We start from the raw sequence: 27,480 nt of genomic DNA, 5'->3' as shown, positions 1-27,480 counted from the left end.
ATTGAAAACGCAGCTGGACTTGGAGCTGAGCTGCACCTTCCACAACTAGATTGAAAACAACGACTTGACTTAGAGCTGATGAGTCCTGGAAAAAACACACTGTTACCCAATAATTTTTTTTAATCATTTCTGAAAAAGAAAAAAATGAGATTGAAAAGTGAGAAAAGAGGCAAAATTATTTGCAGATATGATTGTCTATGAAAGACCCAAACTAAAAAGCTATTTTAATAATTCAATAAACTAGTAAGGGACTTCATGAGTATTTAGGTTAGTCTCCTATAGTAGTTTCAAAACAACTGCAAAATATATTGGAAGATCCCTTTTATAATAGCAACAAAAAGATAACACTACTTGGCTAAACTAACTTCAATATAGGAAGAGCTGCAAAAAATCAACAAGAAAAAGATTTGCAAGAAATAGGAAAAGAAATACAAATAGTTTGTAAACTTTTTCACTCACCAGGTTAGGTGAGATTGAAAACTTTAGAAATACATTTGTGGAAAACCATAACAACATTAGGGTTGCAAAGGCTTTGGGAAAACCAACGTTTCTTTAAATGCTGGTCAGAGCATCAACAACACCTCACTGAAGAACAACTTGACAGTATCTTTCCAAATTAAAATGCACAGATCCCTTTGCCAGGCAATTCCACGTCTATGGGTTTATCCCACAGATAATCCTCCCACAAATGGCCAAATAAATTTGCATGTGGATATTTTTGCAGTATTGTCTGTAGTGAGGAAAATATATCTGTTTGTCATTGAATTAGGATCTTTCCGTTAGGAGACACAATTAAGTGCTGCTTCTGGAGACAGGGATGGATGAAAATTTCACTTTTGCCCTATGCGTCTTTTCTATTTGAATTTTCTAAGCGTGCCTCTAGTGATTAGAAACGTATTTTTAAAACATAATTGCCTTGTAAATTGATTAAGTGCAAGTTCGCCACAACCACCGGTTTTTCAGACTAATAAACTGTGGCCCCGAGAGAGTGAGTCACCAGCCCCAAACAGAGCCGCTGGGATCTCCGCTGAAAAATCTGCGCTTCAAGGGTGTGAGTCCACTTCCCCTGTCGCCAGGCCCCGCCCCTCCCGTCAGCCCCGCCCCCGCTTCGCGGAGCAACTCAGCCATTTGGGTCCAGTCTGCAGTTAATACACAATCCGGACTCAGGCGGCCGTGAGAGTGGATCCAGGCACGGAGCCCCAGACAGACACTGGGACAGGTGACCCCCGACGGGAGTTGCCCAGCCGGGACCGGGGGCCGGGGGGCTTCTCAAGGGCGTTGTCCGTGGGCTATGTGCGCCTCACTTGGCGAGGTTGCGGCAGCGCTGGGGTTAACGCGAGCCCGGCACGGGATACGCGGAGGCGTCATGGGTCATTTGCATAGCGCCCTTCCGGGTTACTATCGGGGTGCTCTGAGACCAATTGCGTGCGTCTATGCAAATACGATGGGGCTGGGAACGCGCTCGCGGCAGGAGAATTGGCCGCCACTGGGTTCGCCTCCAGGCGCGTTCTTCTCCGGTGTCCACAGGCTGCCCGCCGACCACACCCGCCACGCGCGGGCCGCGACGCCACCCGTAGGACCTGCCCGCCGGCCCAGGGACGCCCGAGCGGCGCCTCCCCGAGGCACATGCCCACCCAGGAGCCCCCCAAGACTCGCGGTTCCCGGGGGGAACTGCATACCCGCCCGCCTGACCCGGGGCCCCCGGTGAGTCTCAACGGGAGGAGGGTCCCCAGGCCGAGCCTAGGCAAAGGATTCATTCCCCCCAGTTTAAAGGATCCCGGCTTCTCCATACCCTCGCTAACTCCAAACCACGATTCCTGCGGCGTCTGCAGAGACTGGTACCTCAAGGCCTCAAAACCAGCGTCTCCCGGCCTCTGTGCCAACCTCGGCCAGGAGCCTACGGGGCACGGCCCAAGAAGATTGTATTTGAGGATGAGCTGCCCTCCAGACCCGTCCTGGTCACCAAGAAGCCTGTTGGATCCATCCTTGGGACGCCTATGCCTAGGCCCCACTCATTGCCAGACTATGAGCTGTGAGTGTCTCCCATGTTGTTGCTGGTGCCTGGGAACAGGAAAGGGACACAGAGGCTGAGACTTTGACAAGTGAATAAGAGTTAGCCAATTAATAAGAGAAAAGGGGGGTTTTGATCAGGGAGCCCAGAATGAGCAAAACAAAACACATTACACTGATTTGGGGAAAGGCAGGGGTTCTTTACACTCACACTCTGCCCCACTTTCAACCCCACGCAGAAAGTACCCAGCAGTGAGCAGTGAGAGAGAACGAAGCCGCTATGTCGCAGTCTTCCAGGACCAGTATGCAGAGTTCCTGGAGCTACAACAGGAGGTGGGCTCTGCACAGGCAAAGCTCGAGCAGCTGGAGGCTCTGCTGACCTCACTGCCTGCGCCCCGAAGTCAGGTGAGCAACCAGATGGAAACCCCTGCCCCAGAGCCCTTCCAAGTAGCAGAGCTCTGGCCTCCAGCACACCTGTTGGACCACTTCCTCTTCCAGGCTGGTCTGGCACCAACAGCACATGGGCCAACATCAGCCCTTGAGGTCCTCGTGGGTCACTGTGCCTCTCTGAACCTCAGTTTCCCAGTCCCTCTTTGGGTCCACCATCCGTGAGTCACCCTCCTCTTTCTCCCCTTGCAGAAAGAGGCTCAAGTCACAGCCCATGTCTGGAGGGAATTTGAGAAGAAGCAGATGGTGAGTCATGGCCTCCTGAGTCCCACAGCCTGGCCTTTGGACCCCCAACACTTCCATGAGTGCCCAGTTTCAAAGAAAGAAAACCAAGGCTCAGAGAGGAAAAACAGAGGGTGGAGCAGCTCAAGGGCTGTAGACTAGATTGCCACAAGAACTTCCCCGGCTCTTGCCCTGCCCAGGACCCCAGCTTCCTGGACAAGCAGGCTCGCTACCGCTACCTGAAGAGCAAACTAAGGCACCTCAAGGCGCAGATCCAGAAATTTGATGACCGAGGAGACAGTGAGGGCTCTGTATACTTCTGAGCGTCCTGGCAAACAAGCAGAGGGACACACTGGGATGGGGGGGGGGTCCCACCTTACTCTTGCTTCTCTATCTACCTCTCAGCCTTAGCTCTTACTCTTCCCCCGATTGCAAATGCCTCAGCTTTTGAGGCTTAGGTCTGATGACCCCTCCTCCAGGAAGCCTTCCCAGGACCTCCTTTGGGAACCCCAGCCCTGGCACCATGGGGACCCCAGATCCAGCCCATCCCCTGGAAGCAGGTCCTTCTTTCCCATCCCAGTGAAATAAACATTTCTTAAATACATGCTATGTATAGCTACTTAACATTCAATTGTCACCAAAAAGTTGTTCCTTCATTTTCCAGAGGAAAAATATCAAGGTTCCGAGATACAGGCTTGTTGTCCAGGGTCTCCAGGCATGGTATGAACCCTTGTCTGTCCAGGGGCCTCCCAAGTGGCCCTTCTGATGGGAAGCTGAGGGACCAACATCACCTCTTTGGCCAGGCTTGGGATGGTGGCGCCCCAGGGGCCAGGAGTTTCCACAGGCCCAGTAATGGAGGCAGAGGACCCTAGCTAGAGTCTTGCTTGGGTAGGGTTCAGAATTCATTGGTGCAATGCCGGGGACCACCTGAAGGCGGCAGACTCAGCCTGGAATCATACAGGAGGCCCTGATGCCAACCAGATAAATGGGTCCCTGTGATTCTCCACCTCTGGGCACTACAGGCTGAATGGTGATTGACACCAGGCACTGTGTGAGCACAGTTCACACGTCATTCCCTGGGTAGGGTTGGTTGGGACACCAGTAAGGCCAGGCTCCCTGTGATAAGCTGATGGTAACCTATGGTAAGCTGATGGTAACCTAGCAGCTGCCCTCTTTGAGTCTGGCCTTCCTGGAGGAGCCACAAGGGACTCCAGGAGGCAGACGGCAGGCAGGGAAGACAGTGCCAGCCACTGGGTCACAGAGAGGCCTCCGTCCCCAGATTGGTCCTCATGGAGCCCCATCCTCAGGAAAGACAGCCCTGGGCCAAGTGTGACAGAGCAATAACTGATGGCTGGGTGGCAATCTTAACCAGGGAGGCTCAAGATAACTTCTTGCAGGAAGGGCCATAAGGGTAAGTAAGGTTTTGTAGAAGTTCAGCAGTCAGACCTGGACAGACGTCCAAGTCTCTGGCTTGGGAACTGGAAGCAAAACAGGTGCAGTGGTCTTACTAGGTCCTCAGATACCCTGTGAATCTGAAAAATGGGGCATTTCTGCCCAGTCCGACTAAAATGGACACACATTCACTTACCCACAGGATATCTCAGAAGCTGCTGACGCAGGGCAGGAACCAGTCCAGCTTCCGATGGGTTTCCAGTAGCCTCTCCATCCCATTCCCACTTTAGTTCCCTTCTGGGGACAGGGCATACCCACAAGACCCTCATTCATTCTACAGGAAATGGCCTTACCACCCCCGTTTTCCAAGGCCTCTTCCCAGACGGACATGGGGGGGAGGCTGAGGTGCTAATGAGGAGCCTTTGGGAGCTCTGGGACTGCCTTCAGGGTGAGACCCAAGTTCTTCCCTGTTTTCAAAGGGTCATCTTTGATGGAGAGCTTGTCTCTCTGTCTGGCAAGACCTCAGTCAGGGCCAAGTGCCACCTACACCACTATCCAGGCCCTTTCTACCTACTCCCTAGAGCCACAGTCCTGGCAGTAACTCTCAGAGGTGCCTTTCCCACCCCAGAGCTGGTCTGCAAACTTGAAGTCAGGATGGCAAGGTCCCTGGTGACTTGTATCACCCCAGATCAACTCAGTAAGTCCACATTTCAAAGTCTGTCCTTAGAGGTCCCCACCTTTCAAATGCCAATCTCTGAAACAAGATTTTTAGTTACATATGGACTCAAACTGGCTCAAGCACAAAAGGGGAAGTCTGGGCTCATGAAACTGAAACAACCAAGGGTTTCAGGTATGGCTTGATCCAGGGGCTCCAAAGGCATCCTGGGAAATTGGTCCTCTTTTGGCTCTTCTTTGCTTTGATTATATCCTCCTAGTTCCAAATCTTGCCATCCAATCTCATTGGCCAGTTCTGGGCCACATGCTCTCCCTGAACCACTAACTGTGGCCAGGGGAATGGAGAGCTCTGCCTGGGCTGAAAACATGAGACAGAACTAGCCCCAGATGTTTGTCCTGAGGACGCTGGGGCCCAGACACCATGATTTAAGGGCTGACCAAAGAAAACAATGAGGAGCTTAGGGCATGTGTGAATTTATGAGGCTCACTTTCAGAAGCTAGAGCCAGAATTTGAACCTGAGCCATCTGTTGGGCTTAACTCCTACAGACTCACTGGCCGACCTCAGGCCCCCCTCGCTGCCCCTAGCCTGTTTTCGCACAACACTGTCCAACAAAAACAGTAAGTAGGGCTCTTATTAGGCTGTGGGTGTTCCATATGGCTGGGAGTGGGTCCCCATGGTAAGGTACCCTTCCCTCAAAAGATGACAGAAGCTGTGCAGGTAGGAAACACCTTTATTATTGGCCTTGATTCATTCATCATGTAGTGTCCAATGTGGATCACGTGTCCAGAGATGCATGGCACACTCGACCCCTGCCCAGCTGCAGCTGCCCCTCCAGTCCAGATGCCAGGCCTCTGTCCATCGTGCCAGGGAAGCCAACCCTACCGTCCCACGAGTTCATGCCTGGGGCGCTGAGGGACAGAACTGTCCAGGATTGGAACCTCAGTCCCTTGCCCAATCTTAGGGTTTCTGGGAAGGACGAAGCCGGAGCCTAGACAATTGATCAGTCATTTTTTGGTTTCATGATCATTTAAAAAACAGAAAAGACAAACATTTCACAGTCTTTAAAAAATAGGAGTCTGAGGAGAAAGGCTGGGGTCCTCCGTGTGGTGGTCGCCCCTGAGGCCCAAGCAGCCGCATCCCTTGAGGTCTGCAAACCCTACCACGGTGCCCCAGGTCCTGTGCAGTCACTGGCCTGAGCCGTAGGGCCAGTTGAAGGTACTTCCGGATAGCAACATGTCTCGGATCAGGGTCTCAATGGGCGTCTTGCCCACCAGGCGCATGAAGAACAGCTGGGAGATGAGGGAGGCAGGGACAGCACGCAGGGCAGGGAGCCGAAGCAGCAGGCGCCCGAAGCGCTGGGGCTGAGACGGGTACTGGGCCCGCACATACTCAGTGAGGGCCACCTGCGCCTTCTCCTGCAGGCTCTCGACGTGCGCTGGATCTGAGAGGCCACAGGCATCTGGGAAGACAAGGGCAGTCAGCTGTGGGGGGAGGTGGAGAGAGGACGCAGGGCCCCAGAGGTGATTGGGGGCACCACTGGGGCTGTGGATATGGAGGGAGGGGGACCCTCAGGCGGTGGGAGGTAGGGACCTAGGGCACAAACGGTGGTATCTAAGGCGGAGTCAGTCCTCAAGAGATAGGGAGGTGGCTTCATCTGAGGACAATGACACAAGGGTGCAGACAGGGATACCTCACGGGTGGATGGGGCCCCAACTGAGGCCTTGTCATGGAGAAAAGCTCTTATCAAGCTCAAGGGGAAGTGGGGGCTGAGGAGTGCACTTGGGGAGGAAGGCAAGACCCAGAGGGGCCTGGGGCGTGAGTGAATGTTGACAGCATCTAGATGGGGCCCCTTGAAGGTGGGGGGTAGGGGAGTCTTCTGGGGAAAGGATCGCAAAGCCATTATTGATCAGATGAAAGCCACCTCCTAAAATGGCCTGGATCTGGTTCTGCAACCCTGGCCCCAAGAAAACACCTAGTGGGGTCTGGAACCTTCCAGAGTAGAGCCAGCTCTGTCACCAGTCCCTAGAATTAGGGAGAGCTTTGGCTGCTGGATGGCTCAGTTGGCAAGGAAGGTACTAGGACAGCCCTTCCCCTGGATGGGAAAGGCCTCCAAGCCACACCCCTTCTCAATCCTGGGCAGCCCTGGCCACCTGGAGGTTGCCAAGGGGGCAGGTTGAGGGCCCTGGGTCAGAGGTCAGGGATCACAGGAATTAGGGAGGGGAGGGCCTAGAACCAGGTGTCAGGGTAGCCCTGCCTAGTAGGCCTTCGTAAGTGCTCAGTAAATAGGAAGAGCCCCCTGATCTGGGGGGCTAGCGTCAGAGGGTTTGGGGAGCCAGACACCAGGGAGTGGGGAGCAGAAGGGACCAGACCAGGTGTCAGGGACCTCCCCTCCCATTCTGCTGGCATGAAGAACACTTTGATGAGGGGATGGGGAGTGGGGGGCCGTCTCAGGGAGCCCAGAAAAAGGGAGAGTGGTTGTGGGAATCTGAGTCACCAATCCAGACCCAGCCTGGGATCTGAGGGGCCACAGTCATAGCTCTTAGGGAGACCTGGGATCCAGGGTGGGGGCATCAGGATGTCACACCGCCTGCATCACCTCCTCCACTGCCTCCATCAGCGCTCACTGCGTGTGCAAGGCCACAGGTCTGGCAGACTGGAGGTCACGGAGTGGAGGGCTATGGGGTCGCAACCTCCCCTCCCCCCCAGAAACCCACTAGCCACTCCTTGGAGCGCATCTCACCGGGCGTGAAAAGCGCGATGGCCTTGAGGCAGCCGTACTCTGCGGAGTCGACCTGCAGGCGGCCAAGCTTGTCCACCTGCTCCTGGAAGGCGCGCACCTGGTCCATGAAAGCCACCGCGCGCTCGGCGGCCATGGGCGCGGCGTGCAGACCCGCCGCAGCCAGCAGCGGCGCCGTGTGCAGGGGCAGCGCCGCCTGCGCTGCGTTCAGCACGAACAGCTCGCTCCAGCTCAGGCGCAGCAGCGCCACCTGATCGGCCACCGGCAGGTCGGGGAAGAAGGGTGCGTGACGCGCCCACTCCACGGTGCTGAACAGCAGCCGCGCTGCCAGCTCACACACGTTGTCGATGCCCAGCACTGCGCCCGCCGCGCCGCCACCGGCGCCGAAACGCCCAGCTGCAGCGGGGTAGGGCTCAGCGCGCAGCAGCTGCGCAATCAGCTCCGACACCGGCTGCCCTGGGAAGAGGTCCCCGCCCGCCGCAGCTGCAGCCAACGCCGAGCCTTGGGGACTGCCTGAGGAGGCGGCCACTGCGCCGGGCAGCGAGTGCGGGATGCGGCCGCGCTGGACGGCTGGGAGTGGGGATTGGAGATGGGTAGGAGTGAGGAGAAGGGGACAGGAGGGGAGAAGGGAGACAGGAGATGGGGGGACAGAAAATCCGAGAGGGGATAAGGGGTCAGGCAATGGGGGATGGAGGGGCATGGGAGGGCAGAGCAGGGAGGAGGAGGTCAGCCAGGGAGACGAGGATAGCAGGAAAGGGGGGGGGGAATAAGGGGAAAGTGGGTATCCAGAGAGTCACAGGGTACAGGTAGGGAGAAATAAAGGGGGGAAGGCAAAGTCATCAGAGGGTCACTCAACACCTCCCCTCCAAGACCCACCATACCCAGCCTTTCTCTGGACCCCCAACTCCACCCCATGGGCACACAGCTTGTTGGGAGGCCAGGGACCAGAGGCCTGCAGGACCTGTGCCTCCAGCCTGAGCCCCTGTCCGGCCCCCACCCCTACTCTACTTCCTGTGGACAGTCCTTCTGGGTGAGAATGGGACCATTGGGTAAGGGGAAATTTCATACATGCCTGGCCCCCTCCCACTGGACTGTGAGTTCCATTCAGCAGGAGGGGAGGCTTGACCTGTCAGTCATGTCTCCATTTGTCAATCATGCAAGTGCCAGAGCTGAGAATGGGGACAGGAGACGGGTACCTTCCCAGGACTTGGGGACCCCTGGCCAGCCTATCCCTAAAGCAAATGATCTCTCCAATGGAGATGGAATCATTTCTCTAGTTCCCAGCCCATCTCCCAGGTCACGGCCCCCAGGAGCACCTGTCTGTCTGGATCCCTGCAGTGGCCCGTGCTGAGAATGGAGTCCGGGACAGTAGTAGGTGCTCAATAAGCATAAATAGTCTTGACTGTGAGGAGGGAGAGGACTCACTGCAGGCCTCAGCCAGTGTCCCCAGTGACCAGCTGGGTGGGAAGAGGGGCAAACTGGGCTGCATGCCAGGCAGAGACTAATGAATGAGCTTTAATGGGTTGGCATGCCCTGTCTGTCACCTTGATGAACTTCTTGTAAACCTGCCATGGAGCAGATGGGGAAGGGGATGTGGATGGGAGCCTGGGGCTCAGGTTGGCCTGGCTCATGGGGGTGGGTGAACCTTCTCCTCCCCCCTTTGCGCACTTGGTTCTAAACGCCACCCCCTCCATTCCTCCAAGCCCTGGCCATGTTCCCACCTCAGGGCCTTTGTACTTGCTGTTCCCACTTCATAAGCACCCCTTCCGCAGCTCTTCCTCCTCATTCAATCCAGACTATGTGGCTTCAAACCCAAACCACAACTCTGCTGCTCTAAGACCTTGGCAACTGGTCTTACCTCTCTACTGCCTGTGCTCAGTTTCCCCATCTGTTAGATTTAGGTGATAATAATAATGATGATGACACTAATCACTGAATTACATAAGAATCTATCTCATTTGCTTAGAACAGCACTTGGCACATAATAAGGGCTAAATGGATAACAATTCAAGCCAAGAAACATTTATTGAGCAACTTCTGTATGCCAGGACCTGGTCTAGGCACTGAGGATATGTCAGAAAACAAGACAGAAGTCCCTGCCCTCGGGGAGCAGACATTCTGGTGGGGGAGCAAGTAAATTACAGAGCAAGGTAGATAGTGTGAAATCAAAGAGAATGACAAAGGATAATCAGGAGAGGTTTTTTTTCTGAGGTGCTGTTTCAGCAAACCTTAAAGGAAGTGAGACAGGAAGCCATGCAACTGTCTGGGGGAAGAGCACTCCAGGTAGAGCAAACAGCCTGTGCAAAGGCCCTGAGGTAGGGCTGTCCTTGGGGCATGAGCTGTGATTATGATGATATCTACCCTGAGACTAGAGATCAGAAGCCCTGATTTGAAATACATCAGGGTTTTAGGTCAAATGGACAAGTGGAGGCAAAGTCCAGGAGAGGGGAGGAGGCAAGAGTCACCCCAAACTTAAAAAGACCAAACAGAGTGATCAGATGATTTTAAGAGACACTCTGAGCAGCCATTCCCAGCTTTTTCTGGAAGCCCAGCTGAGAAGAAACCAACTTTAAACCGGGAGAGACTCAGGGTAGATATAGTGAAGAATTGCTGGCCTAGCCTGTGAGAATCCAGGCAGACATGATGCCCAGCATGGGGGCCAGACCTGTTCTCGAGCCCCCAGGCTCTGGGTGGAAGTCTCTGGGTTCCGCTTCATTTCTAAGGGTGGAGATCTAGGCCCAGCTGCCAGCACATGTCCACCTAACTCCCTGGGGCAGGGACAAGAGGCTGGGCCTCCCTCTAGCTCCCAGGGCCCAGGGTCAGGCGGAAGGACAGGCTGCCCTTTGACTTAATCGGGTGAGTTCCTGCCTTGGGCAAACACAAAGCAGGGGTGGAGGGGAGGGGGAGGGGGAGGGAGAGCAAGTCAAATAAAAAAAAATACATCCTTGTTCAGAAAGCCATGGCCAGGCCAGGAGGCAGAGGGCATCACTGAGCCAGAGCACCTGCCTCGGAGACTGGGGTCTGGACAACAGTCCTCACGGGGGCCCAAGTCAGGGCATCCCTTGTACTATAGCTCCAGCTCCAGCACAGCCACCAGGCAGCCACAAATAATCGGATTCCTCCAGCCAGGGCCAGACTGAGGCCTGTAGGATCTCAGATCAGTGGTAACAAGGTTAGCAGGAGCCAGACCCCAAGAGAGGGAGTGAAAGACGGGTTGTCTGTCTACGCCCTGCCTGCCCCACCCCATCACTCACCCTCCTTCCTCATGCCCACCCGGAAGCACTTCTTGAGGCGGCAGTATTGGCACTGGTTCCGGTGATGCTGGTCAATCTGGCAGTCACGGTTGGACCTGAGGGCACACAGAGGTCACCGTGGGGGTCACCATAACACCCATGTCCTACTCCTTGAGCCACCCTGGGAGCCTCCTCTGAAGATTGCACCTGGGAAATACCAGTGTCCCCCCACCCAGGGCTGGGCAGGTGGCCCCAAAGGGGTGCACCCGCTAGGCCTACAGATCTGCAAAGAGGAAAGGATGATAGTAACACGGAGTCTGTGGCCAAGTCTATTTGCATATTGAAATTGGGTTTTGAAGGATGAACAGTTCCCCAGGTGAATGGAAAGGCAACTGCAGGCAGAGTACAAGGAGATCAAAAGGTTGGAAATGTGAATATATGGAGGCCTAAGCTGTTTAATTTGACATGGTCATTGTCAGGCTAAGGGGCGAGGTCTTTGTCCCAAGGGCAATGTGAGAGCACAGAAGGTACATAGTCAAGGAGCGGGGTGTTGTGAATTGACTAAGAGAGTAGAAGCCAGGCCAGACTAGGGCCAGTCCTCTATGGGGGCCCCATCATAACTGCCGTGTACAAGGCCACCGGCAATGAATGAATGAACGAACGAACGAACTCCTGTCCCCACTTTAAGACCCCATACCTACATCCCTTCCTCTGGGAAGACTTTCCAACTCCTAAGTGAACGCAAGAAGCTTCTTCCTGGAGGCCCCCCAGAGAAGGGTTGGGATGAGACAGGTGGCCCCGCCCTGCAAGGCCGTGAGCTCCCTGTCCAGAGTCAACCCCAAGCAGGAGGATTCAGGTGCTTGTTCTTCAAATGTCCCTAGCACGGTTCCCCTTGGCCCCTGCCCTTCCATATTTCTCTCCACCCTGGGTTCAGGGCTCTTTGAGGCCCGGACCTAGGGCAGAAACCCCTGGGGTTCCAGCTGGGGACCAAGAAGGTCACCCAGAGACAGTAACAGAGTGAAACACTCGATAAAGTTAAAAATCAAATACATCTCAGCTGGGCATGCAGCCCTGACCCTGGGATGGCAACTTCTCCACCAAGCCTCGGTATCCTCATCTGGAAAAGGGAAGCCAGATACCAGCTCCATATGGGATGTGTTGGGTCTCAGGGGCTCTGGGGAGGGCATCGGACCCAGGCTCCAACCAGGGGTGCCAATGGCAGCTTTAGGAGAGCTGAGCCTCTGGCGGGGGTGGGTGGGTGGGGGTGCTTTGAGTACCTAGATTCTACAGTGGTAGCCTCTGAGCCCAAGCCTCTGGTCCTTGCCCGGCCCCAGCTCCCAGAAGGAGGCCCTTCTAGGGCAAAGGGAGCTCAGGCAGAACCAGAACAAAGCCCAGCAGGCAAGCAGTGGGAGGGTCCTGGGCAGCCGGCTGGAAACAGCCAAGCCTGGGGTGGGAGGGTAGGCAGGGGCCCAGCTCAGGGCCCCATGACCTCAGGCGAGGCCCTAAGCTTCTACCTCAACTTCCCCAGCTATGGAGTCACAACAGCTCTCCTGGCTCTCCACAAGGGGAAACAGGAAGTTCTACCTATTATCCCACCTAAAGAGTGCATGCTTGGCCCAACCCCAGGACCCAACTCAGCCTCCTCCCTGGGCTTCTGGCATCCAGTTCAATTTGATCAGAGCCCTCCCTTGCTCACACATCCTCCATGACTCCCCGTGGCCCTCAGTCCAGCATTTCAGGCACACTCAGCTCTAACGCCTCCCATGCCTGGGGTAATCTCATCTTACAACACTGCTCTCCCAACTTGCCACTGGGCGTCTGCCTGGGCCAAACCCCTCATGATCTAAGGCCCACCTCCCATGGTCCTCCAGGAAGCCCTACCTGACCGGCAGGCAGAGCCCCTCGCTCCCTCCTGGGATCCCAGACCAATCCCTTCCTCTGGCTGAGCCCAGACCCCAACAGGCTGGGAGACTCTGCATCGCACTGTGTCTCCTCCAGACTGGGAGGACTGGGCTTGGAGCTTGGGTCTCTCCGGGAGGCTGGCATCATACCACCCAGGCTGGGCCCTGAAGGAACTTTGCTGAATCAATCTGAGGCTCAGAGAGGGGCAGTGACTTCATCTGGTGACACAGCACAGAACTTCTGAAGAAACTGCTAGCCCCTAACAATGACCCCTTCCCACGTTGGTGCTCCCCGCCCCCGCTATCAGGGAGCCTCTGGGACCCCAAAACCTCCTGAGCGCCTCCCTTACCCTCCCCAAAGACCCGGCCAGAGAGCAGGCAGTTATTCCAGCAGCAAGAATGAGGCCAAAGTCTGGTGGCCCAGTTAGCACTGGAGGAGGCAGGAAGCCAGCTTACACACACACACACACACACACACACACACACACAAACACACACACAGAGCCACCGCAGACAGGCCCTGACCCCAGACCTGGGGCCAAACTCTAGGTGCCCAGGGCCCAGCCCAATGGCCTCACCAATAAGCCCTCCCTGGGGTGGACCCTGATCCTGACTTAGCCACCTCCCTTTTCGCCACCCGGAAGTCCCCTTTGCTAAGCCCCAACTAGGGGAGGGTCTCTCTCTGGGTAACCCAGGTCAGACACCAGGCCCCCTCTGGGCCACAGTTTTGCACATATGGAAAATGGGGCTCCCCATACTTGCTCTGCAGAACCCAGGCATGTTCGTGGGGGACGGTCATGAGTAGAGGCTTGCCCACGGAGCAAAAGGATGCTCACCCACGAGTGGTGGGAAGGGTGCGCTGGGCGGGACACCTAACCCCAGCTTCAACCAGAGAAGCTAGCAAGGCCCCTCCCTGTCAGTGGGGACTCCAACCTAGCACAGCCCAGGCCTTCTTGGAAACATTCACCCCACCCTGTATCCTAGCCACCGAAGTTTCAGGGATTTTCCAGGAGCCCCAGGTCTGCTCCCACTCCTGGCTGCGGGGGTGGAGCAACAGAGGTGCGGTCAAATCCAGCCGCCCTCCCCGTCCTCCTCGCCCTCCAGCGGCAGTTTCCGGTGACCCAAGACCCAGGGTGAGCCTAGGGGGGTTCCCACCTGATGGGCAGCCCAGCTGCCCCCCACAGCAGGGCCCCCAATGCCAAGGAGGCCGCCCTGTGCCACCTCTGTCTTGCTCCCGCCTCCGCCTCTGTGGCCAGAGCGACTTTGGAAGTGATGTTTGACCCCAAGGGCGCGCCGTATTGATCCGCGCGGCCGCAGACAATGGCCCCTGGACGCTGCAAGCTGCACAGTCCATGTTCCACGTTCGATTCCCGCGGGGTCCCCGTGCAACGACGTTCCCAAAAGAAGGGGTGTCCTGGGGTTAGGGTCCCACCCCTAGCAGCACCCCAACCTCTCCCCGTACAGGAGATGTCCCCTCTCGGGAGAAAAGAGAGAGAGGAAAGAAGAGCAAGGAACTGGGGCGGAAGGCGCAAGGGACCACCTGATGGGGGTACCTGCATCCATACAGTGCTGACTGCATACACAATTTCAGGAATAAAATGGAGAAAAAAGGGGGCTGTACCCCTATCTCAGAGGGGGAGTGGAGGCCCAAGGAAGGTCAGCGCCAGGCCCAAGGTGACCGAGCAGGTCAGGGCCCGGGCCAGGTCGCGTACAGGCGGCGCGGCGCGGATCGGGGTGCTCACCGACAGGTGTAGCTGAGGTTGCGGCGGATGCTCCGCTTGAAGAAGCTCTTGCAACCCTCGCAGGTGAAGACGCCGTAATGCTTGCCGCTCGACTTGTCCCCGCACACCACGCAGTCCACCTGCAGCCCGGGCCGCTCCTCGTCGCCCGGCTCCGCGTCGCTGGCAGCGCCGGGGGGTGAGGCCGAGTCTTCCTCAGCCGCGCGCGGGTAGCCTCCCGCCTTGTCCACACCGTTCGTGTCGCCGCCGCCGCCGCCGGGGCCGCCCCAGCCGCCGGTCACCATGGCCATAGCCCCAGGGCAGCGGGGCCGGGGCGCCCCCTCAGCGCTCCTCCCTCCGGGCACCCCTGTTGGCCCGGGGGACTCTACCCGGTGCGCATCCGATCCCGGCGCGCGGGGGGCTCCGGCTGCACCCCCCAAAAAAGTTTTGCAGCAACTTCCTGAGGCCGGTCCGCGCACCCGGACGGAACTGGTCGGGCCGGTTCCAGGCCAACTTTCCCACGCGTGCGCGGGGCCGGGCCCCGGGCCGGGGGGGCACGCTAGAGGCGCGAGCCGGGGGCCCGGAGGACTCGCGCCCCGCCGCCCTGGGGCACCGGCGGGGGCGCGCGGGCCATGGCCCGGCCCGGGCTGAGCGGGGGGCGCCCTCTGGCCTGGCCGCCGCTCGGCCCGGGGCTGCGGCCAACTTAGCGGGCCGCCATCCGGGTGCCGGAGGCCTGAGGGAAAGTTTGGCCGCAAGTTGCGCGGCCGCCCGCGGCGAGGGGGAGGGGCGGCGGGCGCGCGCCCGGGCCGGTCGCCGCGCCCCCTGGGTCCCCGGCAACCCCAGGCGGCTCCTCTGGGCCTGCAGCTCCGCGAGCCGGCGCTTCCCGAGCTGCTGCCCCCGCTGCGGCCGAGCCTGCCAGGCCTGGGCCTGCACCTGGGCCCAAGCCTAGCTCTAGCTGCCGCCGCCGACCCCGCGCGCCGGCCTCGCGCTGCGGCCGGTTTGACACACAACGTTCCATTCGCGGGGCGGGAGGGGGGCGGGAGCGGGGGCAGGGGCGCGCGCCGCGGGCTGGGGGCGGGCGCTCGTTGCCCCGGCGACGGCCGCCCTTATAAGGGCATGGGTGGCCGTGCGCGGCGCCGGGTGCCCAGGCCGGCGGGAGGGGCGAGGGCGGAGCGCGGGGCCGCTGGGTCTGACCCTCCCCCTCCCCCCGACTTCCCCCACCATCCCATCTTCGGTTCTCGGCTGGGCTCCAGCCTTAACCCCTGCCGGGCCGCGGCGGGAACCTGGGCAACCGCTGCCCTCTGCCCTTCCGCAGCCTCGCCAAGATACCTCCTCTCCAAGGCCCTCCCCTCCACCTCCGGCCTTGGACGTTGGGTAACTCTACCGCCCTCGAGGCGCCCCTCGGACGCCCCCTATGCCGGACAGAAGCGATAATGGGGGTCCAGTTGCACCCGAGGGGCATGGCCGCACGCAATACACGCGCGCGCGCGCGCGCGCTTAGGCTCGCGTCCACACACCCTGGGGCATTGCCTTGCACAGTTGCAAGATGGATTGTGTTCGCTTCCCCTTCCAGAAAGTCGCTGCGTCCGACCCCCACCCACCCTGTCTCTGCTTGGGCTAACACCTGGTGCTCGGACTCTCCAGGGGGAAGGGACGTGGTGGTCTGCGACTGGCGGGGGCGTGAGGTCAGGGGGCCCCTCGCCAGAATTTCAGGCCTCTGGGGGCAGGGCGTCCCCCCACCGGCGAAGTTGGAGGCGACAGGAATGCCCACCGCCCCTGTCGGGGCCTGCCCCTTCCCCTTTAATTTCCTTTTCTTTCTGTGCTTTATAGAATGGGCTTGGCCAGGAGGCCGGCTGGACTGCAGATGTCTATTCCAGGCTCCCGGAGCTCTCCTCCCAGCTGCCGCTCGCCTGCACTCCCCGCCCCCGCCAACCCCACCCAAACCCTGGGCTAGAGCCGACCAGCATTTATTAAGCACCTTTTATATGCCCCCCGCCCACCCCCCCACCCCCCATCCCCCGCCATCCTGGCCGGAGAAGCCTGAGCCTCTGGCTCAGGGCCTGTTAACATTTAACCGGCTGGGAAAGCCCTTCCTGTGGTGACCTTTCACCTTGGAGTCCCGCAGGTCCAGTCGCCTGGCCTTATCTCCTGCCCTGCCCAGAGGCCGAGGCCACGTGGCTGGGCCTCTGAGGGCTGCGGGCAGGAGAGCAGTGCCTTTTGCCTATGAGACTCCTATGTACTCCTCTCTCAGGAAGGGGCCTTGGGAAAAAGCACCCCCTCTCCAGATGACATCTGAGGAGGCACGGGGGCGGGGCGGGGGGGAGGAGGAGTTCGCTAAGGGTGGGAGATGCTTAGAGATCATGAAACACTTAAAAAGGATACCAAGGTTCTGGGAAAGCCATCATAGCCAAGCACAGCCCTGGGACTCTGCGCCTCCCAGGAAGGGTTTGGCTGGGTGCGAGATGGGGAAGGTTTTAGCACGTACAGAGAGCAAGAAGGACTAGGGTTATACCTGAGCAGGACTTTCCATGGGTCTGACTAGAATGGACTTCTGTAAGCCCTGCTGGGGATGGGGACCCTTTGGTTCTGGGGCTGCCTGAAAATGTGGGGGTGCTGGCTATTATTTGGGGTGAGGACTGGGGTCCTAGGTCCCTGGCCTGGATCTTCCAGGACCCTTGGTGGGGGGAGAGGGGTCTCAGAAAGGGAGACTTAGAAAGGAGAGAAGGTTCAGGCAAAGGCAAGGGAGTCAGAAAGGGGCTGGTGGGGGGAAGAAGCAGGGAACTGGGGTTTGAAGTACACAAGCCTGGGGTTGGGGGCTCATAAGTGATGGGCTGGGCTGGGTTGGAGACTAGGGAAGGAAGGTCCGCCTCAGACCTCACACCCCCGAGTTGATCCAGATCCCGGGCGGCTGCCCCGCCCCTTCCCAGGAGCTCCACCGCCCCTGCACTCCTTTGGGCCCCCCTACGGTGAGGGGAGTCGAGGTCCGGCTCCGCCCCCATGACCCCTGCCCGCGGCCCCGCGGTGACATTTGACCTTGCGGCGGCCGCGGACTGGGGACAAAGAGGCCTGAGCCCATCTGCCGCGGGGGCACCCCGTGGGAACAGTCAGACCCTGCACGAGTCGGCCTGAGAACCGACCGCTGACTCCTCCACCAGCACGAACTCCTTCCCCACCCTCCAACAGGTGACCTTGTCCCCTTTTGCTCCCCTCCCCCCACGGGCAACCTGGTGGCACTGGCGACTAAGGTCACTCTTAGACTCAGGAGGAGGGTAGAGGGACAAGAGGGGATAAGGTCGGCTCCTGCCCCCCTCATGGGCAACCTTGCCCGCCTCAGTTTCCCTGTTTTCTCCCAAGCCGGCCTCGGTCCGCAGAGTGCATGGGGTGCGAACGTCACCAGCGCCAGCACTCTCCCCAGGCGTCTGTGGGTCAGGAGGACCGGGTTGAGGCCTGGCCGCTGACCGGCACTGAACTCAGGCCCGTCTTGCCCAACCCCGCTAGAGGCAGCCGCCCAGCATACACCTGTGCAGGTGAGGCCTGGTAAACGGCCTCACCACCAGTGTGGGAACGAAAATATTGCTAAACCCCAGCTTGAGTTTCAGCTACCTTCCAGGAAGGGACAATTGGCCACTAAGCCCGGCCGCTGGGTCCCGCCCAGCCTCCTTTTCAAGACCCAGCCTGACTGGGTTGGAAGGACCAGGGTATGGCCTATGCAAGTGACATTCTAATCCCATGCCTGTTATTAACCTGACACACCTCCCAGTTTCCATCTCCTGATGGTGAAAGCCAAAATTTAGCCCTTGCCGCCCGAGTGTGCCTCATGCACACCATTAGCACCCACTCTGAGTGACTCAGCATCTGTAGCATAGACCCCTGAGGTTCCTGCTTGCAGGTTTTTAAGCCCTTTTCCTTAGCTGTACATTCTCTGCTTGCAAGTTCCTCCTCCCCTACCTGCAACCAGAGCACTTGCCCTTCCAATTATTGTTCCACACCTGGAACTGTGGGGGCCTCAGTCTTCCTTCTGGGATACAGGCATCTTCCTCTTGGGAGCATCTGCCAGGCCAAAACCAGCATCTCCCTGGGAAGTGGGGCAGGGTTCGGGAAGCAGGAGAAGGTGTGCCCCTCCCTGGGCTTCTGGAAACAGGTGAGAGTTGGAATTTCAGTTCTGGCTCTATATAACCTCACTAACCCAGCCCTGGAGACCCTATCCCCACAGCCCAGTCTGCCTCTGGCATGACCCTGCTGACTCCGTTCACATGCCACATGGTGCTGGACCAAAGACATCAAATCTTTCTCAAACGCCCTGCCAACTCCCCATCAGGCCCAAGAAACCCAGGCATTATCAGCCCCCATCACGTCGAACATGCCTCAGTATGCAAAGTCACACAACATGACATCACTCCAGGACAGTTTATGACAGCCAGGTACAAAGCCTACAGTAAGGTCTCCCCTGGCCGGGAAGGTGGATGGGGTGGCCTGGGCCTCCCCAGGGTTCTTGCGGTGGCTTCTAACACAGCCAGCTCCTCTGCCTGTCTGGCTTCCATTAGTGTCACCTGCTGTTCCAGCTTCCGCCGTTGCTCTTCCTGCTTCTGGTGGGCTCCCCGGAAGGCCAGAACCAGGGTGCTAGAGGGTGTAAGGGTACTGAGCCAGGAAACAGCCCCCCACCCCACCCAAGACAGGGGCTATGTACTCCCAGATTTGGTCTTCCTGGGGTCCCAGCATCACTCAGCAGGGGCTGACACACATCAGGCACCAAAGAAGGTATTGGGATGAAACACCTTAAAGGAGGGAAGCTGAGAGCCAGGGATGCTCCTGCGGTCACCAGGGGAGGTACAGGGCAGGGGGACCCACCTGTGAGCCTTACATAAATCACTGTTCAGCTCAGCACTCTGAACACGTCTGGCTCGCCCCTTCTGAGCCACCTGTTCCAGCTCCTCCCGCAGAGACTGCAGCTGCTCCCGCAGGCCCCGGGCCCTGGTGCAGATATGGGGAGAGAAGGGCTCATAGCCATAGGCAGTCCTGTCTTCCCTCTATCCATCCACCTGCCCACAGTGTTTCCATGGGTACATACCTGTACATGGATTCACACCCAGCCTAGTGCTGCTGCATACAACACCCCCAAGGACTCTCACATATGCACCACCATCACCACCCCCAGACCAAATGTCCCCCAACCCAGGATCCAGGAACATACCGGGTGAGTGATGCCGACAATTGCTGAGCTAGCTCCTCTGGATCTTGAACTTTGCCCATCTGACCTCCTCCAGTGCCCCTGCTGCCACTAGGGACAGCAGGGCCCTGAGGGAAACAAGGAAGAGAAGTGGCATTGGCCAAGGCCAAGTGTGTGCTCAGGTCAAGCTGAATGTTGAAGATGCCTAGACAGTGGCAGCCTTGCCCTCACAGAGACCCCAGTCTAATGACATATCCCAATGAAGACAAAATTACCCCCCAACAAGGGAAATAAATAACGGGATCTCATCTGAAGGCAATTCAGGAGGGCTTCCTGAAGGAGGTGATGTCTGAGCTCAGAGCTGCAGTAAGTCAAAGACAACTAGACAAAAAGGGAAGTGACCAATTATCCTGGCAGGGGCACAGGAGGTACAAAAACGTGAGGGTGGGAGAGATGATTCAAAGGAGGGCTCCAAAAGCCGCTGAAGGCTTTAAGCAGAAGGCAGGCATGATAATACAGCAAGGGGCAAAATGGAAGGATTCGGAGGCAGGTAGAATGAAACTTCAGGAAAAGAGGAAGCATGGGCTAGGGCTATTGGAGTAGAGAGGGGGTAGTATGAACAGGCCTGTGGGCTAGGAAGGAGTTACAGGTTTAAGTGGAAGACACTAAATCCTTTGCAGCTTAACGAGCTCAATACCCTCAAAGAAAGAAACCCAAAGTACAGAGTGTGAACTTTGACCTGCAGCTTACCATTCAACTCATTTATTTGTACAGAAATGGAAACTGAGGCTCCGAGGGGGCTGTGCTTAGCCAGAGCCACCTAGCCAGTAGTATATTGCTTCCCTACCAGGTCCAAGCAGAATCGCTCACCTGGGACCATGCCTCCTCATCTCCACTGCTTCCGCCGCCACTGCTGTCACCACCACTGCTGTTGGCCCCACCAGTCCGGAGCTGTGCCCGCTCCCACCGCAGCTGCTCCAGCAGGAGCACATGGGCTGGGCCCTGGGCTCGGAGGGCGGCCTCCCGCAGCTCTAGACCCCGCTTTTCCCGCCGCACCAGCTGTAGCCTCAGCATCAGGTCTTCCAGCATCTCCTGAGAAACCAAGGCGGGCAGAGAATTTGTGCCTTTAGGGTCAACTGCTAGGAAAACTGCAGCCTCAAGAGGCAGCCACTGAGTGTGGGCAAGAACTGAAACCCTCACCATGATCTTGTGTGGTGGAAAATATCATTCTCCCATTAAAAACAACTGTAGATAAATGGTAGTTCAGAGAGGGCGTGTATCTTAGACAAGGTTAAATAGCAGCTCAGTGGAAGGGTCTGGAGTTTGTCCAACTCTAGAAACTTACGTCTTCCATGCCAGGCTATAAACCTCAGATTTTGTGTCCCCTGCCCCATTTCTTTTCCATAGGAAGGCTATTTTTGAAAGCCAGATTCAAAGTCTTATGAGAAACTGAATTCCAAAGGACAAACTCCTTTTCATCCCTCAAAACCCCAGGCCCAATTCTCCTCCCTCAGGAAGCCTGACCCCAGCCCAACAGAACGCTCCTTTGGTACTTAGTCCCCCAATTACATCCCTGTCAGCCTCAGCAAAGGGTTTCGTCCCACTAGGAAAGACTGTCACAGTCCCCACCACCCATGTGTACCCGTGTGGCCACCAGGTCCTGCTGGATCTGCATCTTCTCCAACCTGGGTAGGACTGGGCCAGGCTGTGTCCCCAGAATGGCCTGCACCATGGCTTCTGCACAGGGCATAGTGGGCATGGGTGCCAAGGTCGGGCCAGGCTCTGGGGGAATCTTCACCAGAGCACGGCGCTCCTGGAGACGCTGGACATAGCCTCGGAGCTGGGTAGCTACCTCCTGTGATGTGGGCCTATCCACACTGCTGCCCTCAGGGCTACAGAAAACAGAAGAGGGCTGTCAATACTAGCAGGCATGGCGTGCTAACTTCATGCCAACCCTGGTGGTGGGCTCCATCATCTTCCATCTCACTGACCACGATGGGTCCTATGCCACCTGTTGTGGGTGCTGTCTCACCAACATGGAAGGCACCGTAATGTAAACTCCAATGGGCACCGTCATCCATGAAGAAAACGTAGTGAATACCATCACACCAATGGGCACCGTCTCTCATGCCAACATAGTGGATGCCATCACACCAAGCCAATGGGCATCATCGCTCAGCTTACCAGCCCTATTTGACAGCCTCATGACAACTCCAATAAGCACCATCGTGCCAGTTCTAATCCGTGAGCACCATCATCCACCTTCATACCAACCCTGGTGGGTCCTATATACCAACCCCAATGGCTGTCAACGACGATGACAAATTTGTTGAGTAGTAACCAGCCAATTCCAGTCAGGTTTCCACAGGGCCAGCTCTGGGAGTCCTATTCTCCAATCAGGACCCCATTCACTGGCCCGCCCAGTTTCTGGGGGCCCTAGGAGTACCTTGGCTGGGGACCCCACAGTGTCCCTCCATCCATGGCAGCCTCCTCTTGGGCCAGGAGCCTCTGCGCCTCCTTCTCAGCTGCCTGCAGGTCACTCATGGGGACTCCTTCTGCTCCCGAGTGCACCTCCCGGAGAGTGAGCAGAACCGCATACGCCTCTGTACAGTGCTCGCTGTGGGACACTGATTCTGAGCCTCCAGGACACCCAGCCCCATCTTTCTACGTAGGTGATATTTCCACTTGCTTTCCCAGCCCCACCCCAGGGAGGGCGTGCAAAGCCCTTCAGCACCCATGGACTAAAATTGCCTTCAATTAATTTCTGTGGTGGGGGAAAGCGCCTACGTGGGGGGGCCCTGCCTCTCTTTGTGGATCAGCAGCGTTCTCTGAGCACACCCATTCCATTCCCAGCCAGTGACATCATGAAGGGGGTGCACCGACCTGTACTGCAAGGCCAGACGTAGTGCTGTGGCCTCAGACTCCCGCTGGCCCAGCTGCATGCTGAGGCCCTCACACCAGCCCTTGTATCCCTGGAGTACAGCTGATAGCAGACGGTTGAAGCATTTGAGCTTCTGGATGTTCCTGACTCCAAAGGTAGGGAAGAGGGAAAGGGAGAGAACTCGTCAGGCAGTCAGGATCCACTGATTTCCACCCTCCTCCCCCCACCCCAACCCCCACTCTAGCTCCACATTCTTGGGTATATATCCCAGCTGAGGAGGCGCCAGTGCCCTTACGAGCTCCGCATTTTGTGGTTCTTACCCCTGGAGCTGCTCTATCTGGGCTTCCATGATGTGTGTCTCAGGGGCAAGGGGCTGGGTGGGAAGAGGCCCATGGATCTGGGCACTGGAGTCACTCTGGAGGCGCTGGAGCAGGGGGTGAGACAGGGAGAAGGGGTCCTGCAGCAAGAGGGGACTTTGATTCACCCAGATTGTCATCAAGAGCCCAGCACCATGGGTTTAGGCTTTCCCCACCTCAGAAGCTGATGGATCACGTGACCAGGATTTGAGTCTCACGGCCCCGAACCCTAAGGATCTCAAGATGGTGGTTTTGAGGTTCCCACACTCACCTGAGTGGTCCAGGCCTCTGCGTCAGCCCCAGAGCTGCTGGAACCACTGCCTGAGCCACCTGCTTGGCCGTAGGAGGGAGGTGGGAAGGGCTCCACCCTCAGCAGGGAATCCTGCAGCTCCTGAACCTGGGGTGGATGGGGGATGTCAGGCGTGGGGTCTCCAAATACTCACTAGCCCTCCCTAAGATCTTTCCTTGGGGAAGTGGCAAGAACCTCATCTGGAAGGCAGGAGCCCCAGACACTCACTGCGTCAAATCCCTCACTATGTGACCTTGGGCAAATCACATAGCCACTTAAGACTTCTCTTTCTTTAGACATACAGATAGCCCACAGGACATGAAAAGGTGCTCAACATCACTAAGCATCAGGGAAATGCGTATCAAAACCACAATGAGATATCACCCGACACCTGTTAGGATGTCTATTATCAGAAGGACAAGAAATGACAAATGTTGGTGAGGATGTGGAGAAAAGGGAACCCTCGTGTACCATTGGGATTGTACATGGGTACAGGTACTGTGGAAAATAGTATGGAGGGTCCTCAAAAACTAAAAATAGAACTACCATTGGATCCAGAAATCCCACTTGTGCATATTTATCCAAAAGAAACAAAAAACACTAATTCAAAAAGATGTATGCACCCCTCTGTTCATTGCAGCATTATTTACAATAGCCAAGACATTGAACCAACTCATGTGTCCGTCAGTAGACAAATGGATAAATAAGATGTAGATATACAAAGGAATATTACTCAGCCTTAAAAAGGAATGAAATCCTGCCATTTATGACGACATGGATGAACCTTTAGATCCTTATGCTCAGTGAGATAAGTCAGAAAGACAACTACTATATTATCTTACTTTATGTGGAATCTAAACACAAAACAAAACACCGAACTCATAGGAATAGACTGGAGGTTGTCAGAAGTGGAGAGTGGGGGTGAAATTAAAAGAAGAAAAAAAAGGCAAACTTCTCTTTCCAGCCAGGAAACGGGCCCTACTCTGTAGGGGAATGGGCCCCATCCCTTGCTCTGGGCTCCCAAAGCCCCAGTCTCGCCACCTGGAGATGAAGGCCTGCCCTCTGTGGCCTCAACCACATGGCTTTAGATTCCATCCACATGCTGAGGACTCCTCTAGTCATCGTGCCCACACCTGCCAGCTCCACCTTCAACATCACCCAGAATCTGCCCACTTCTCACCACCTCCACAACTTCCACCATCTGGCAATGGGACCGGTGCCTTCCCCCGAATCTCCGTAATTCCACCCTCACCCCCGCACCCTGTTCCTCCCATGGTAGCCAGGGATTGGCTGTGAACACCTGCATCAGGTCGCCACCCTCCCCTGCTCAGAGCACTCTGAAGCTCCCACCTCACTCCCCACAAAAGCTCAAATCCTCCCTACAGCCCTCAAGGCTTTGTAGGAACTGACCTGTCATCTTCCTGCCCTAATCTCCTCCCACCCACCCCCATACTGGTTTCCTCACTGCTTCTCAAACACACCAATCACACTCCCACCTCAGGGCCTTTGCATATGCTGTTCCCTCTGCCTGGAATGCTCTTCCCCCAGATCTTTGCATGGCTCCTCTATCACCTCCTTGTGGTCCTTATTCAAGTGTCACCTCATCCGTAGGCCTCCCTGATCACCTTAACTAAGATTGCAAGGGACCTGCGTCTGTTGGGGCTCAGATGTCAATGCTGTATAAACGTTTTTCAAATGAACAAGTGATTGAACATCACTTATGCCAAGCTGCCTCCTTCCTCAGACAGGGAGCCCTGGGAGGCAGGGCTGCCCCACCCACCTCTCTTTGCAGCATCTCCTTTTCCGTCTGGATGGCCTCCAAGGAAGCCTGCATGTTGACTAGCTCGTCCTCGCGATTGCCCAGGGCCAAACGCAGCCAGGCATTCTTCTCAGCCAGACAGGCCACCTCCCGCTGACAGCCTCCTGCCCCCTCATGCTCCAGACAGGGCCTTGGTCCACCCTCAGTTCTGCCCTCTGCCTCTATTGGCCCAGGACAGCTCAGGGTCTGGCAGCGCCAGGCAGCAGCTGCCGCCTCCAGTGAGCTCAGAGCATGCTGGAGAGTCTGAAAAACGTCAGTGGCTCCAGGTCCAGAGGAGACAGTCACCCCATCCCATGGGGCTGCCTCTGGGGCTTGGTGGGTTTCTTCTGCAGGCTCATGAGGGCCCTCAGGGGCTGGGGCCAGGCCCCTGTTAGAGTCCCCATCAGACTCCTTGTCGGTTCTGTGAAGAGGTGAGAAATGGAAGGTTCTGGAAATGGAGACATCTGAGGTGGCTGGCACACAACAGCTGTGTGTCACAGTCAGGGCTGCATCATGCAGGGTCTTGTAAGTCAGGCTGAGTAGGGCAATGGGGAGCCCTGGTGTGTGTGTGAGCAGGGATGGGGGGAAACACATAGAGCTATGGGTGGGAAAGGGCCGAGTAGAGGCAACAGACCAAGAGGGCCTTACCTGCTCCCCAGGCCCTGCTCACTCTCCTCCTCCTCAGGGCCCAGCAGCTCCGGATTGCAGCTTTCCTGCGATGGCACAGGGACCAGCTCAGAGCTTCCACTAGCTGCCTCGGCCTCCTCTGTACTTTCTGCCACAGGGTCCAGCTCAGCCTGCAAATGACCACTTGTGCTGAGCTCTGAGCCAGGCAGGGCTGGGTCCTGGGGTCCCACTGAACTGGCTGTGGCAGGGAGGGAGAACACTTACAGGTGGAGCATGCCTCCCTCGCCGGCTCCGGGGCCGTGTGGCTCTGGCACTCATTGCTCTCCAGAAATCAGTGTTCTTTGAATCCTCCTCCTTCGTTCCCCACTAAAACCACAACCTGATCTCAGCTCTTGCCTTTGTTGTCCTGGGCAAACGACAGCCTCAATTTCCTCTTCTATGAAATGGACATTGATTTCCCCCCTTCAGAAGGGATCTTGAGTCGTCAATGTCGATTTAACACATTTGAATGCCTCCGTTGACAGACAGCTCACTACCTCTCAAGATCGCCCTGACCTCCCCTTTCTCCTCTGTCTCCTTTATCTTTCACTGCTTTGGTGTCCCCTCCCTTCCCTATCTGAGCCTAGGACAAGGACTTCAAGAATGTCCTCTCCTCCCCAGGGCTCCTGAACCTGAGGTCCGGATCCTGGAGTTGGGTCGCCTCAGCTGGCTCTATTTCTCTGTTCCTCTGGTAGCATCTTGGTCAGAGGCCTGAGTCCGTGGACACTCTCGGGGTCACTCTGGCCACTGCCTGCTCAGGCCAGGGCTGGCCAAGGCTGGCCTGGGAGGGACCGGGAAACAGGAAGCCCCCTCCCCTGGTCACATGACTTGTTATTGTGTAGTTTCCTCCTCAAGGACAGCGCCTTCCTCCTCTAGTCCCAGTGGGGGGGACATGTGTCCAGCTCCCGAGATGTCCATCCCTCCTCACCTCAGGCCCTAGCTCTTCCACCTCTGAGCCTCAATTTCCTTATCTGTAAATTAGGGGATAAAGAGAGCATTTTTCTGCAGTGTCATGGGAGTTTTAACAAGCAATTTGCACATGGCCAGGCACCGTAGGAAAACTGAATCATAACATACACTCCTTGTTCCCTATTACCTCTCTGGCAGTCCCATCTCTGCTTCCTCTGCTAGCTGCTGTTTCTCCTACATAAATGCTGGATACCTCAGAGCCTAGATAGTGCTTACATCCTGCCCATTTTTCCTGCATCCACCTCTAATGGGCTTCCTTGTCTCCATCCACAGTCACAGCCCAAGCCTGTATTGTCCCACCTGGATGCCAGCCCAGACCCCTCTCTGGGCTCTCGTCCACTCCCTTCCCCACCCAGGCCCCAGAGATAGAGATCTTATTATTTCCCTCCCTTGCTCACATACTCTCCATTATTCCCTGTGGTCTTCGGGAAACATTTCAAGCTCTTCAACCTGACATTGAAGGCCCTTAAAAATTATGCCTGCTCTTGCACCCACTGTAGCCATAATGGCCCCGTCCATGAACAGCCGAAGGTTCTCAATTCTCTCATGCTCCCAGACCTTTGGCCATGCTCTAACCTCTGCCTGAAACACCCTGTCCTTCCTTCTGCACTTGGATTAACTGTGCAGAGACTGGAGTAACCGGAATCTTCCAGGTCCCACTGACAGACCCTATGAGGCTGAATCTTCCTGCTTACGGAGGGAAATTGTACTTCTCTGACTTGGGGGTTCGAAGGGGCATTGAAATCCTCACTCTTAGCTTTGCTTCAGCCTTATTAACCTGTGAGAAGTTCTGTCACTCCAAGGCTCTTCCGAGCCTCCAGACTTTTGCCCAGTCAGTTCCTTCTACCTGGAGTGCCTTTTCCCCTCTTGTTTTTCCAGCAAATTCTCCATCCTTCAAGGCTCGCCTACACAGCCCCTCCTGGCTGTCATTAAATCAGAGCTTAGCAGATGCGGGCAGGCTTAACTCTTACAAATAAAGAAACTGAGGCTCAGAGTGGTTTTTAAATAATTATGGGG

The 27,480-nt window shown here is 56.8% G+C and overlaps 3 protein-coding genes across 7 annotated transcripts; 1 reads left to right on the top strand and 2 right to left on the bottom strand.

Annotated features, from left to right (window-relative positions):
- The first annotated feature begins 1,071 nt into the window (after positions 1–1,071).
- Positions 1,072–3,283, top strand: OCEL1 (occludin/ELL domain containing 1). Of its 2 annotated transcripts, XM_019736742.3 has the most exons (6): positions 1,072–1,219; positions 1,528–1,704; positions 1,833–2,032; positions 2,250–2,415; positions 2,650–2,703; positions 2,880–3,283. In XM_019736742.3, the coding sequence occupies exons 2-6, from the start codon at positions 1,627–1,629 to the stop codon at positions 3,000–3,002; spliced, it is 621 nt and encodes a 206-aa protein (XP_019592301.3). In that variant the 5' UTR covers positions 1,072–1,219; positions 1,528–1,626; the 3' UTR covers positions 3,003–3,283. The 2 variants fall into 2 exon arrangements, with proteins under 2 accessions (XP_019592301.3, XP_088648522.1); XM_088792396.1 differs by lacking the exon at positions 2,880–3,283 and having other exon boundaries at positions 2,650–2,873.
- Positions 3,284–5,460: 2,177 nt separating this feature from the next.
- Positions 5,461–15,372, bottom strand: NR2F6 (nuclear receptor subfamily 2 group F member 6). Of its 2 annotated transcripts, none has more exons than XM_019736939.3 (4): positions 14,362–15,372; positions 10,740–10,834; positions 7,489–8,055; positions 5,461–6,207 (listed from the first exon to the last, which is right to left on the bottom strand). In XM_019736939.3, the coding sequence occupies exons 1-4, from the start codon at positions 14,646–14,648 to the stop codon at positions 5,933–5,935; spliced, it is 1,224 nt and encodes a 407-aa protein (XP_019592498.1). In that variant the 5' UTR covers positions 14,649–15,372; the 3' UTR covers positions 5,461–5,932. The 2 variants fall into 2 exon arrangements, with proteins under 2 accessions (XP_019592498.1, XP_088648520.1); XM_088792394.1 differs by lacking the exon at positions 14,362–15,372 and adding an exon at positions 13,775–14,259 and having other exon boundaries at positions 5,744–6,207.
- Positions 15,373–18,730: 3,358 nt separating this feature from the next.
- Positions 18,731–26,265, bottom strand: USHBP1 (USH1 protein network component harmonin binding protein 1). Of its 3 annotated transcripts, XM_019736935.3 has the most exons (13): positions 26,127–26,265; positions 25,720–25,821; positions 25,477–25,625; positions 24,811–25,249; positions 23,013–23,138; positions 22,706–22,842; positions 22,388–22,528; positions 21,951–22,121; positions 21,147–21,396; positions 20,375–20,596; positions 19,529–19,632; positions 19,186–19,308; positions 18,731–18,957 (listed from the first exon to the last, which is right to left on the bottom strand). In XM_019736935.3, the coding sequence occupies exons 2-13, from the start codon at positions 25,771–25,773 to the stop codon at positions 18,768–18,770; spliced, it is 2,106 nt and encodes a 701-aa protein (XP_019592494.2). In that variant the 5' UTR covers positions 25,774–25,821; positions 26,127–26,265; the 3' UTR covers positions 18,731–18,767. The 3 variants fall into 3 exon arrangements, with proteins under 3 accessions (XP_019592494.2, XP_019592495.2, XP_019592496.2); XM_019736936.3 differs by having other exon boundaries at positions 19,199–19,308; positions 25,720–26,240; XM_019736937.3 differs by lacking the exons at positions 21,951–22,121; positions 26,127–26,265 and having other exon boundaries at positions 25,720–25,906.
- Positions 26,266–27,480: the final 1,215 nt, after the last annotated feature.

The sequence above is a fragment of the Rhinolophus sinicus genome, chromosome 15 (genome assembly GCF_057876585.1).
Source record: "Rhinolophus sinicus isolate RSI-liver-muscle chromosome 15, RSI-T2T, whole genome shotgun sequence".
Classification (NCBI taxonomy): domain Eukaryota; kingdom Metazoa; phylum Chordata; class Mammalia; order Chiroptera; family Rhinolophidae; genus Rhinolophus; species Rhinolophus sinicus.
Note: the sequence above shows the minus strand (reverse complement) of the source record. Positions and strands in the feature narration are given on the sequence as shown.

Coding starts and splice junctions, on each gene's coding strand:
- NR2F6 (XM_088792394.1), bottom strand. CDS start 14,178: ATGCAGGTACCCCCATCAGGTGGTCCCTTGCGCCTTCCGCCCCAGTTC. Junction 8,056..10,739: donor GGTGGGCATGAGGAAGGAGG/GTGAGTGATGGG, acceptor CCCCACTCCCAG/CCGTCCAGCGCGGCCGCATC. Junction 6,208..7,488: donor CATCGCGCTTTTCACGCCCG/GTGAGATGCGCT, acceptor TTGTCTTCCCAG/ATGCCTGTGGCCTCTCAGAT.
- OCEL1 (XM_088792396.1), top strand. CDS start 1,627: ATGCCCACCCAGGAGCCCCCCAAGACTCGCGGTTCCCGGGGGGAACTG. Junction 1,705..1,832: donor CGCCTGACCCGGGGCCCCCG/GTGAGTCTCAAC, acceptor CGGCGTCTGCAG/AGACTGGTACCTCAAGGCCT. Junction 2,416..2,649: donor TGCCTGCGCCCCGAAGTCAG/GTGAGCAACCAG, acceptor CTCCCCTTGCAG/AAAGAGGCTCAAGTCACAGC.
- USHBP1 (XM_019736935.3), bottom strand. CDS start 25,773: ATGAGTGCCAGAGCCACACGGCCCCGGAGCCGGCGAGGGAGGCATGCT. Junction 25,626..25,719: donor GAGGGAGGCATGCTCCACCT/GTAAGTGTTCTC, acceptor GGTCATTTGCAG/GCTGAGCTGGACCCTGTGGC. Junction 21,397..21,950: donor CTGTGGGGTCCCCAGCCAAG/GTACTCCTAGGG, acceptor TGTTTTCTGTAG/CCCTGAGGGCAGCAGTGTGG.